At 48.5% G+C, this 12,672-nt stretch overlaps 1 protein-coding gene across 2 annotated transcripts in view; it reads right to left on the bottom strand.

Annotated features, from left to right (window-relative positions):
- Nucleotides 1-561: 561 nt before the first annotated feature.
- Nucleotides 562-12,672, bottom strand: part of CLCN1 (chloride voltage-gated channel 1) — a 38,835-nt gene continuing 26,724 nt past the window's right edge. For both annotated transcript variants that reach the window (XM_043463930.1, XM_043463931.1), the window contains exons 15-23: nucleotides 11,806-12,019; nucleotides 11,421-11,554; nucleotides 7,459-7,703; nucleotides 7,056-7,167; nucleotides 6,638-6,717; nucleotides 6,377-6,415; nucleotides 1,799-1,903; nucleotides 1,615-1,701; nucleotides 562-1,095 (exon numbers count right to left, since the gene is read on the bottom strand). In XM_043463930.1, coding sequence (XP_043319865.1) covers nucleotides 721-1,095; nucleotides 1,615-1,701; nucleotides 1,799-1,903; nucleotides 6,377-6,415; nucleotides 6,638-6,717; nucleotides 7,056-7,167; nucleotides 7,459-7,703; nucleotides 11,421-11,554; nucleotides 11,806-12,019 — 1,391 coding nt within the window. In that variant the 3' untranslated portion in view covers nucleotides 562-720. The remainder of the gene's footprint in view (nucleotides 1,096-1,614; nucleotides 1,702-1,798; nucleotides 1,904-6,376; nucleotides 6,416-6,637; nucleotides 6,718-7,055; nucleotides 7,168-7,458; nucleotides 7,704-11,420; nucleotides 11,555-11,805; nucleotides 12,020-12,672) is intronic.

The following is a 12,672-nucleotide window of genomic DNA, read 5'->3' as shown; positions in this document are numbered from 1 at the left end:
GGAGAAGGAAATGGCAACCCACTCTAGTACTCTTGCCTGGAAAATTCCATGGACGGAGGACCCTGGTAGGCTACTGTCCATGGGGTCGCAAAGAGTTGGACACAACTGAGCGACTTCACTTTCTAGTAGGAGCCAGAGTGGAGTCTGGAGGCAAATTTCAGGGAGTGGCTGTGGGCAAGTGGAGGGGTCTGAGAGAAGGCGCTGTGGACAGTTTGCAAGTACATTCAAGGGCCATCAGTCCATGAGGCCATGAGGCAGTCCCGTCTCCTCCTCCAACATGGCTCTGGCAGGACCACAGTCATCCTGGGTCTCCATTAACCCACCCCCAGGGGAACTGATGGGAGGATGGGTACGGCCGGGAAGGCACTGGGACAAGAACCCTGGGGGCAGGGGGAGGGCGGGTTGTGGGGGATGCATGGGAGAGGCAGGTATTCCCCATCCACACACGGGCAAACTCAGGAAGCCCATGGAATATCAGGGGCCCTTCACACAGATCCACAACCTATCTGGGGATGGGAGGGCATGGCCCAAATGACTGACCAAGGCTACCCCCTGCCCAAATTCCAGTTCCTCCTCCAAGGATCACATTTTTTAAAACTCCCAGGAGAGGCCATGTATTGATGTGATCCCCACCAGCTTCAGGAAGCACCCTCTCCCACACGGTACACCCTCTCTCCTGGGTCCCTCGACAGCCTCCGTGAGAGGAGGTGCAGGAGGCAGTCAAAGGATCAGTTCATCCCCGTCCTCCTCATCGGTGGAGCGCAGACTGGGGCCCTGCAGGATGTCGGCCAGCTCCTCCTCCTCGGGCCCTGGCCCCTCCACCAGCTCCAGCTCTTCCAGCTCGCTCTCTGCCTTGGCCGGAGTCTGGGAGAGGGGGTGCTCCGGGAAGGGGGGTGGCACGGGGGTCTCTGGGGAAGCAGGGGTCATGTCCCCTGCCCCAGTGGCCCCAGCTCCGTCGTCAGGCAGACTCCAGCCCTCTGCAGGAGGAAGCGGGACCCCAGTGTTCTTCCGAGAGGAAGTTGTACTCCGGAAGCTGGCAAGAGGGGGGCGGAGCTGCACCCCAGACTTGGTGTGTCCCTCAATGGCCTTCTGCAGCTGGGGAGCACAGGGAAGGGGAGAGAGGGTAGGACACGGGGAAGGAAAGACGATGACAAGGCAGGAGCAGCGGAGAAATGGACAATCAAAGGAAAAGGAATGGGAAAGATATGGCGTGGCAGGGATGAATCAAAGAGAGAAGACAGAAAAAGGAAAAAGGAGGCATGATGGACTAAGAGCCTCACCTGCAGAGCGGTGAAATCTCAAGAGCCCTGACCCAGGATCTCTTTTGCCCGGTCCCCAACCCTCAGGCCCCCTTCAGCCACGTCCCATTTGTCCTCTCTTTCCACGCCCCTCCACCGCAGCAACCCCATGAGACCGTGACTCAGACCCTGTGCCCCCATTCCAAGCCCATGCCATCCTGATAAGATCAGGGGGCTGCCACCCCCAACCCCCTCCAGTCTCTGCGTGAGAAACAGGTGGGAAACCCAGAGCACCTCCTGGATGCTAGAACCACCCCCTCCCCACCTCACCCCTTCCTCCCATTGCCGCTCCAAAGGGGGAACACATTGCTCTTACCTCCTCCAGGGCCAGCACGCCCCTCAGCTTCCCCATGCTGGTCACATAAGCAAGGTGGAGGCCCAGGAGGGAGAAGAGGGTGTGGGTCTGCGAGTACAGAGCAGTGGGTAAGGTCAGCATGGCGGCCCCGCCCCGTCCGGTCCTCCCGGAAGCCCTGCTGGGAGGGCGGTGGGCAAGGACTTGCCTTGTGCAGAGTCGTCTGCTCCACGAGCTGGAAGGGGGACTGGTCGATACAGCAAGAGTCAAAACAGACAGGCAGGCCCAGCTGCTCCTGCTCCCAGGCCTCAATCTGCCAGAGAGGAGGGCCGTCACCCAATATTGGAGCCCCCTTAAACCCCAGATCCTTGATCCCAAAACTGCCCTCCAATTCCTGGCCTGGAAACCTGAAATAGGCTGTAAAACTATCAATCACAGCTCCTCCAGGTCGCTGGCCCGCTTCCCTTTGCCCCAATAAATTCTCCTCCCTCCTCCAGCCCCAAATCAACCTTCAGCTTCAGGTGCTCAAAACACGCCCCCTTCTTCATGGTGCCCCAAACGCTTGCTATTCCCCACCCATCTTTCCAGTCTTGTTTTCTACTACTCCTGTGATTTTCTTGGGCTCCAAAATCACTGAGGATGGTGACTGCAGCCATGAAAGTAAAAGACACTTAACTCCTTGCAAGAAAAGGTATGACAAACCTAAACAACGTATCAAAAATCAGAGACATCCCCTTGTCAACAATATCCATCTAGTCAAAGCTATGGTTTTTCCAGTAGTCACCTAGGGCTGTGAGAGCTGGACCATGGAGAAGGCTGAACACCAAAGAACTGGTGCTTTTGAACTGTGGTGCTGGAGACGACTCTTTAGAGTCTGTTGTACTACAAGGAGATCAAACCAGTCTGTCTTAAAGGAAATCAACCCTGGATATTCACTGAAAGGACTGATGCTGAAGCTCCAATGTTTTGGCTACCTGATGCAAAGAGCCAACTCATTGGAAAAGATTCTGATGCTGCGAAAGATAGCAGGCAGGAGGAGAAGGGGGCAACAGAGGATGAGATGGTTGGACGGCATCACTGACTCAATGGACATGAGCCTGAGCAAACTCTGGGAGAACCAGAGTGGGTCTTGCTCCATCTTAGACTTGCCTTAACTCTGGACTGAACAACTCCAGAGCGCTGTGAGGCATCCATCATTGTGCGTCATGAAGAAACCTGCAGGCTGACCTTTTACAAAGCAGCTCTTGGTGAAACTTTATTGGATTTAAAGAGCTGTTCTGGATCACATGGCACTTTGTTGACTCAAACAAGCCACTTTTTTTTTTTTTGTTTGTTTTTCTTCTTTTTTTTTTCATCAAACAAGCCACTTTTGTGTGTGTGTGTTTGGTTGTTTTGTTCTACATTGTATTGCTTTGTCTGTGACTAAAGCAATAAGGCAAAAGTTCAACTGTGCTTTGGATTTTAGATTTGCATACACAAATCCCCAAGGTTCTAAATAATCCAGTATCACTGTGGCTCTCATAAATGAATTTTAAATTTTCTGTAACCTCTTCTCAGTCCCCTCTGAAAGTGTTAGAGAAAATGTTCAGGAGTCCCTTGGACAGAAAAGAGATCAAACCAGTCAATCCTAAAAGAAACCAACTCGGAATATTCTCTGGAAGGACTGATGCTGAAGCTGAAGTTCCAGTACATTGACCACCTGATGTCAAGAGCTGTCTCATTGGAAAAGACCTTGATGCTGGGAAAGATTGAAGCCAGGAGGAGAAGGGGATGACAGAGAATGAGATGGTTGGATGGCATCACTGACTCAATGGACATGAATTTGAGCAAGCTCCGGGAGATGAAGGACAGGGAAGCCTGGTGTGCTGCAGTCTACGGGATCGCAAAGAGCTGGACACAACTGAGCGACTGAACAACAACCTCTGAATGAGGTTCTACTGTCTTTGTTTTTCAGTTTGCTCAGATCTACACGTCTCAAGCTTCAGAGGACGTCACTGAAGGCCATCGCCCAGTGGGTCATCCCCACTGAAGGTCATCCCCCACTGAAGGTCATCTCGCGTCCTGTGTTTGGTCCACAGGGCCACGCTCTCCCCATCTGTCCCTTCCTGCTTTTTCCTGACTACAATCACACCTCTTCCAAACTTTCACCTTCCCTGACTAAAGGTCCACCCAAAGTTAGGCAGCACTCAGCCCAGGATGGATGACCACTTAGCAGGTACGTTGCAGACAAGGTTTACTTAAATGACAGGGAGCGAGACCCTTGCCAATGCTGGTTTGGTTGCTGCTGCCCTCCTGCACTGTGCTCTGATCATTTCTGGCCTCCCTGGTTCCATTTTCCCTGTCCTCGAGGAACAACAGTAGCAGAACCATTTCCTGTGCACGCGCACCAAGCACTTCTCTGTGCCAAGCATTATGCCAATTGCTTCACTCCTCAAATCCTCTGCCCTATGGTTACCTCTATTTTACAGATAAGGAAAAACAGAGGAACAAAGTGCCTAAGTGTTTGTCCTTAAATGCTTAAGATTACACAGAGGTGGGCTTCCGACCTTGACTGCCCATCATGTCCCAGGAACCCCAGTTTTCATCTGCTCTAGGTTTGATCACCCCAGCTTCCTGGGTGATCCACGACTTTAAAAAGCTCAGCATCAGTTACAAACCGGGACTCTAATGGGTGTGTATTCCTAACAGAGCGGCGGAATTAGACAAGTCATAGCAAAGACTTCAGGTGACCTAGAATTGAATTCTTTGACTATTCCCAAAGGTCTCATCTTGATATTGTCAAGGGTGTCATCTGTATCCAGCCTGAAAACGCTGTTCAAAATATCCTGAAGTTTGACTTCTATTGTATCTTATCCTTCGAAAGAGTCATGGTGGGTCCCATGGGAGTTGAGAGCTGCTTAAAGTCTTCCCTGAGACAGATATCAGCTAAAAATGTATCATCTATCTTCTTTTTATCGCTAGTTGCAACTTATTTCCTGTGGTTATTAAATAACCTCACTGATCAACTAGCTGGCTTTCTTTGGTGCTTTAAAAAAAAAAGTATTATTGGTTTCAGCAGCCTAGTAAAGCACTCCTTCATTGTAGTTATGACCCATCTGATTCCTGCTTGTGGGTAGAGGAATAGTTCAATTTTTTTTCATCTGTGATTATCCATTTGATTTTTCAGGTCATTTATCCAGAAATGTTGTGTGTCTTGAGGGGTGTCAAGGGGAGAAGGGGAAGACCTGCCTTTCTCTCCTGTCACTAACCACCCTCTCCTCCAATCTTGAGTACTTTTAATTTTTAGCACATATATATTCTGGATGGGATTTTCCAGGTGGTACAGTGGTAAAGAATGCAGGAGATTCAGGAGACTCAGGTTGATCCCTGGGTCAGGAAGATCCCCTGGAGGAAGAAATGGCAGCCCACTCCATCATTCTTGCCTTGGAAATCCAATGGAGAGAGAAGCCTGGTGGGCTACAGTCCATAGAGTTCCAAAGAGTCAGACACAAGTGAGGAAATAAGCGTGCATGGATGCATATATTCTGGATATCCAGTAGATGTTTCTTTGAAGATAATATACATTATAGTATTTTATCAGCTACATACTTTTTGTTGTTTGCTCCTTTTGCATATCTAATTTTATATTTTAATATCAAGATAAATTTCCCATGAAAATTACCATTTGAACCATTTTAAGTGTACAATTAAGTGGCTTTTAGTACATTCAAAATGTTCACCCACTGGCAACGTCAACTTTCAGAGAGAGAGAGAAGGGTGGATGGGTGAGTAGGGATCAGGGAATCGGCTTACATAGTTGTGAAGGCTAGAAAGTCTGATATTTCAGCCACGTACTTTTAAAGCTCTACCGTTCAGCCTTTGCAGCAAGCTTGCCTTCTCTTGACTAAATGGAATGGTTGCTAATGGATTTTATTGCTCTCTCTCCACACCCCAGGGTAGTTCTGATCTGCACAACTCAGCCACGTGTTCCCAATCTGTTCCCTGTGCCATGTTCTGGTCAGTCAGCACAACCTGCTCCACCCAGTGCTTGATTTTCTCTCTCGTGGACTCAACAGCTCCCTCTCTGCAGAAATAGGCATTTGTCCCAAGGAGGCACCGTGGTCGGTATTTGGCCTCAGTCTGTGGCTCTTCCCAGTCTCGCTTCCTGGAATCTTCCCATTGTCCCCTGTCTCAGGGCCCAGATCAACCTAGCATAGTAACCTCACCAGGCACTGATTTCCCCATTTTAGTTTTGATGCTGTTCTTCCACCTCTGTTTATATGAGTTGGCTGCCCAGTGCGATCTTCCTGCAGGTAAATGTCATCCTTCCCACATAGCGTCTGCCTGATCCAGAATGCCTCTAACGTCCCAAAGTTCTAAGGCTCATCCTAGCACCACTGGCCCATCTACACACAGCAGCTCAGAACTTCCTTCTCCTGAAAAGACACTGGTCCCCGGGAGGACCCCGCCACGTTTCCCCACCTCCAAGCAATGTGCCCAGCACCACTCCGTAGTCAAACGCCACGAACAACCTCTCAGAGTGCCCTTCTGCCTAGCTTCACATCTTATTCTTACAACAACACAATGAAGAAGATTCGGGAAAAAAAAAAAAGAGCAATGTCTTCACTTAACAAGACAGGGAATTCCCTGGTGGTTCAGTGGTTAACACTCAATGCTTCCAATGCAGGTGGCATGAGTTCTATCCCTGGTCAAGGAACTAAGATTTTTGCATGTCACACAGTGAGGCCAACAAAACATAACCAAATAGAAAAATGATTCACCCCAGCTTCCTGTTGCCTTTACTTACCTCTTCAGGAGACATGTTATCCACTAAATCCGTTGAATCCTAGAGAAGAAAGACATAGGTCCAAGTTCCTTCCCTTTTCTTCCTTGTAGAACCATAACCGCCTCTCCCTGGCCAGGCCACAGATGCCTCTTTTTATCCCATCATCCCTTACATATGATGAAGTTTCTCTTCCCTGGTGGGACCTCTTCCCTCCCACCTTAAGGATCATGGGATTCTCACTCCTCAAAGACAAGTTCCCTTACCCAACACATCTTTTCTCACCTGGGTCACTTTCTTCTTTTTGGGGCGAGTTCTGCCTAGTAAGCAGCGAAGCAGGGACCGAAAGATGGAGGGTCTTGGACCTGAGAGGAGTGGTGAATGGATGGAAATGGAGACAAAGCACTATCCATCCTGGGAGGAAACGGTTAGGGACCCCAAGCTGTCCTGATACTTTGTCACAACAGGTTCGCATTTCTAGCCTCACCTCTATAGGACCTCCCCTCTGCCACCCTCCTAATCCAGTCCTTGCCGCCCCCCCCCACTTTGGGACAGTAACATTGGACTCAAAGAATAGAAATCCCATCCCACCATCCCTTGGCCTCATCCCTCCTCATAATAGCAGCCCTTAGGTTGAGGAGCACGCAGAGACAACCCACAAGGTGTGAGGCAAGGGTGAGATGCGTGATGGGAGAATCTTTACCTGTAGACTCCAGTGCTTCCAGCTGCTGTTTGTGGCTGGGCAGGGGCCCATTGGGCTCTTCAGGGGGCAGTGGATCAGTAGGAAGGGGGTGACGAGGAGGAAGAGAAGGCATCTGTAGAGAACAGTAAAAATTCTCACTCCTAGAGAAGAGGCTACCTCGTCCTGTCTGTACAGCTGGTGTCCTGGGAAACCTATCTAATGCTATTGTTCTTTCCAATTCAGAAGTCCTCAGAGCTCTCTGAATTCTCATGGCTCCAAAATTTGCAACCTCATCTCCTTCAGTCCCTGGATGCAGGGGCACTGATCTCTTAGACTTTGTCAGTGATCAGCATCAATCCTCTCTCTTCCTGTTTTCCCTTTGTCCCATCTGTCCCGCTCCCCTGACCCTTCCCAGCCCGCTTACCTCGGGCTTCCCGTAGAGATCCTCATCTTCACCTTCATCCACAAAGGCAAAGGACTCGGGCCGACCCTGGGGCCAGGCGCCAGAGCGCCCCACCCCAGCCGGCCGCACCTTCCCGTCGAAGGGCAGCTCAGACAGCTTCCTCGCCATGTCCTGGGCCAGCCGCAGCCTCCGCTCAGGACACAGGTGACGCTGCAGCAGGGACTGGAGTTCTGACCGCTCCACGGAGCCCAGCAGGGTCATTGACTCTGGGGGAGACCCAGGCTCAGCCTGAGGACAGCTCGATCCCCCCCCCTCGCCCCTCTCTCCACAGGATGGAGTCAGGGACTCAGCCCAGCGCCCGACTCTTTTCAGCTCTTACCCTCTCTTCCTAAAAACTCATTTCCAAAGTCTTTCAGGACTGAACCTCACTCAGTTCCTTTTATTTCACCCATTTAGCACTTAGGGACTCAATTGAGAGTACATTGTTGTTATTCAGTTGCTCAGTGGTGTCCGACTCTTTGGAACCCCATGGACTATAGCCCACCAGGCTCCTCTGTCCATGGGATTTCCCAGGCAAGCATAATGGAGTGGTTTGCCATTTCCTTCTCCATGAGAGTATATTAACTGGTGCTAATTTGTACTTATTTTGATGCAGTCCTTACATAGACAGTTTGCAAACAGGTGAACTAGGAATTAAAATAGGCTCATCAACTCTGTCTCCAAAAGAAGACACATTAAAAACCATTCACACTGATATGGGACTATATTGGGCTGGACAAAAAGTTTGTTTGGGTTTTCTGGATCATCTTATGTGCTGTGTGCTATGCTTAGTCACTCAGTCATGTCCGACTCTTTATGACCTCAGGGACTGTAGCCTGCCAGGCTCCTCTGTCCATAGGAGTCTCCAGGCAAGAATATTGGAGTGGGATGCCAGGCCCTCCTCCAGGAGATCTTCCCAATCTAGGGATTGAACCCAGGCCTCCCGCATTGCAGGCGGATTCTTTACCATCTGAGCCACTAGGGAAGCCCGTATCATCTTATGGAAAAACCCAAATGAACTTTTTGGCCAACCCAATACTTTGAAAAAAGGCTACAAGGATATCTGATGTTTAATCACTAAAATACTCTGGGTCCTTCTAGGCATAGACATAATGCCTCCTTTTTCAAGAAAAGTTCTTTTATATTTATTGAGTGAGTGAGTGAGTGAAATCGCTCAGTCGTGTCTGACTCTTTGCGACCCCATGGACTGTAGCCTACCAGGGTCCTCCCTCCATGGGATTCTCCAGGCAAGAATACTGAAGTGGGTTGCCATTTCCTTCTCCAGGGGATCTTCCCGACTCAGAGATCGAACCCGGGTCTCCTGCACTGCAGGCAGACACTTTAACCTCTGAGCCACCAGGGAAGCCCTTTATATTTATTAGCATTCCGTTACTATCATTAACATTTTCATTGCATTCTAAGACCATAAGATTGCATGCGTGCTAAGTCACTTCAGACTCTTTGCAACCCTATGGACTGTAGCCTGCCAAGATCCTCTGTCCATGGGATTTCCGAGGCAAGAATACTAGAGTGGGTTGCCATGCTCTCCTCCAGGGCATCTTCCTGACCCAGGGATCAAACCCATATCTCTCGGATTGACCCCCATGTCTCTTACATCTCCTGCATTGGCAGGCAGGTTCTTTACCACTAGCATCACCTTAGAAGTCCAAGATTAAAAAAAAGTAGAAAGAAGTCCAACATTAAGGCGGTGTAACTGAGATAAATCTTACTGTTCGGTCTTGTGCTGTGTGCTATGCTAAGTCGCTTCAGTCCTTCTGACTGTTCGATCCTAAGGACTGTAGCCCGCCAGGCTCTTCTGTCCATGGAATTCTCCAGACAAGAATAGTGGGTTGCCATGTCCTCCTCCAGGGGTTCTTCCTGACCCAGGGATTGAACCTGCATCTCTTATGTCTCCTGCATTGGCAGGCAGATCCTTTACCTGTTAAGTCTTAGTCATTACTATTAAAACCCTGCAACCCATCCTGTGTTCCTCTGCTTTAGAGGCCACTGAAAGGTATTTGGGAAAATATTAAAACTAAGGTAATTTGGATATTCTAATCATCTGAAATTAGAGCTAATAATTTAAATGGCTTCAAACGGCCCTATGATTCCATCACACTAATTCAAACATTAGACAAATATTTATTTAATATCTGGTAAATACCTATAAGGAAGAAGTCTGAGGGAGACAGATGTTATAGTCTCAGCCCTCAAAGGATACCGAATCTAGTGAGGAAGATAAGACATGGATATAGAAACCACAATAAGAAGTAATACAAAGCAAGATTAAGTGTCAGAGGTGGGCAGAAAGGATGGTGAAGGAAGTGAAATCACTACTTATCAAACATGTTTACTCCTTCACATGGAACAGTCTCATCTGCTCCTTAAATTGGGTATTAAAGAACAACTGTCATTTAGCCATGGGGCAAAGAGAGCCACCTCAGGGGGTGTAAGATTTACAGATGAGCCTCATTATTCACAGATTCCCTATTTGTGAAGGCTTCCCTGATGGCTCAGTCAGTAAAGGATCCACCTACAATGTAGGAGACCCAGGTTCAATCCCTGGGTCAGGAAGATCCCCTGGAGAAGGAAATGGCAACCCACTCCAGTATTCTTGCCTGGAGAATCCCAGGGACAGAGAAGTCTGGTGAGCTACAGCCCATGAGGTTGCAAGAGCCAGACACAATTTATCGACTAAACCACTTCCATTACCTATTTGTGAATTCACCCACTGGCTCAAGTGTATTTATAACCCAAAATCAATAATACGTGCTGTGCTTTCCCCATCATTCACAGGCACATGTAAAGCAGCAAAAGATCTGAGGTGCCCCATGCACATGTTCCCGGTTGAGTCTGAACAGAGTGATATGCTGCCTTTTCTTTTTTCTAGCTTCATATTATAAACAAGTGTTCCTTTCGTGATCCATGGAATGTCATGATTTTTGTATTTTTGTGTTTCATGATGGTGATTTTGTTGTTTACAATTGCCCCCAGGCTGTGATGTGCCTTATGTAGAAAAATACATGTGTTAGATAAGCTTTATTTAGCCATGAGCTATCATGCTGTTGGTCGTGGTGAGTTCCAAGTTAATGGATTAACAACAGATATTAAATAAGTTGTCTTTAAGGAGAAACACAGGGCTTCCCAGGTGGCACTGGTGGTAAAGAACTCGCCTGCCAATGCAGGACAAGTAAGAGACATGGGTTTGATCCCTGGATTGGGAAGATGCCCTGGAGGAGGGCATGGCAACCCACTCCAGTGTTCTTGCCTGGAGAATCCCCATGGACAGAGAAACCTGGAGGGCTACAGTCCACAAGGTCACAAAGAGTCAGACATGACCAAAGCAATTAAGCACACACACAAGGAGAAACACATTTAAGACAAGTGTATGCTGCTTTGACTACTTGAAGAAAATGTGACCAGAGGCTTGCAGGAACTTCACCTTGAATTTCCTTCGGGAGCAATGGTTCAGTGAAGTGAAAGTCACTCAGTTGTGTCCGACTGTTTGCGACCCCATGGACTATATAGTCCATGGAATTCTCCAGGCCAGAATACTGGAGTGGGTAGCCTTTCCCTCCTCCAGGGGATCTTCCCAACCCAGGGATCGAACCCAGGTCTCCCACACTGCAGGCGGATTCTTTACCAGCTGAGCCACTACGTTCAGTACAGTATCCTTAACTCAGTGTTCATGGCAAGTTTTTAGAACATAACTACAAGGAATAATGAGAATCAACTGTATTTCTTTCACTGGATTTTTAACTGTCTTCCTGCGCTTGTGTTATGGCTATGCTTTTCCTTCCTTGAAGATGATCGATTATGTTCCCTAAAGAGCAGAGGCTGGGTGGCCCCTACAGACAAGCGCTCACCCCAGTACTGCCTGCACTTCTGTGGTGCCTTTGTTCAGGTCACTAGCCCAGGAATCTGCTTTCTTCCCTCCCACTGACCTTTTGATTCAACCAGTGGTAAAGTCTTGACTGTGGTGGTCTGGAGCAGGTTTCGCAACTCCCCGTATGTGCAGGAAGCTGAAACAAACTTCACATCCCGTACCATGATGTCCTCAACAAAGATTGTAAATTTGCTATGGAGGGAGAAAGCACCGGGGAGGTTAGCCCCACCATATATGCCTGTCCCTTGGCGGTCCCTTCCACTCCTCCCATGAAGTTTTTAGCATGCATTTGATCACTCACAAAATTATTAAGTACATGGGAATATAAAAATAAATTTAAAAAAGCAGTGCATCCAGACATCGACCCTAACCTCATTCTCAATCTCAGAACCTCCCACCCCCACCCCATCAGATCTGAGCTAATTCCAGCTGGTGCCCCTGACCTGAGCTGGTTCCAACCAAGGTCAGGCAAGTAGGGTAGCTTCTTGACCTGGATGATGCTGTCATAAAGGGAGGGCTGCAGGCTCTGAGCCACCATGTTGGCCAAGATAACAGCCACCATCATGGGTAGGATGTGAGCAATCTGACCCGTTAGTTCGAAGCAAATCACGGCCGTGGAGACTGTGTGGGACACCGCACCAGTCAGCGCTGCTGCTCCTGGAATCAGACACAGACGTGCACCCTGGGTTAGGGCTGCCTTTCTTGGCACGGCGGCTATGTGGGGGGTGTGACGGGAGTGACACGGAGGGGAGAGGTGACCCTGAGCAGTGCCAGCGCTCCTGAGATGACCGTGTGTCACGTAGGGGCTAGAATGCTGAGCTGTTAGAAAATCATTTGGATCTCATTCTATGACCTTTGGCAACTTAAAAAACTGTGTGTCCAAATTTTCATTTATAAAATATGGTGATGTGCTATCTGTTCCTTGCTTTTAAACAATTGGGTCACTCTTAACTGAGCATTTTAAAAACCCATTTACAGCATTTTATTTGGGGCCTCAGGTTCTGATGCCAACAATTCATGAGCGGACTCAAAACCCAAGAATTCTGCTGTGGGCTTGGAGCAATGAGATCCTGATTCTATTTCTCAACTGTATGAGAAGAACTTAATCCTTCTGGAACCCCATGCTCTCATCTCTAAGGTGAAACGGGTCATTAGATAAGTTCTAAGGCCCTTGCAGGTCTAAAACATTATGATTCCATAAGCTCTTTGAAGATAGAACCTGTCTTACTTGTTTTTGGTTATGATTTCCCATCAGCCAAAGAGTCCCTAGTGCATTAACTTTATTTCTTATTTAAACATGGGAAGATATA

This window comes from Cervus canadensis, chromosome 3 (genome assembly GCF_019320065.1).
Source record: "Cervus canadensis isolate Bull #8, Minnesota chromosome 3, ASM1932006v1, whole genome shotgun sequence".
Lineage (NCBI taxonomy): Eukaryota > Metazoa > Chordata > Mammalia > Artiodactyla > Cervidae > Cervus > Cervus canadensis.
Note: the sequence above shows the minus strand (reverse complement) of the source record. Positions and strands in the feature narration are given on the sequence as shown.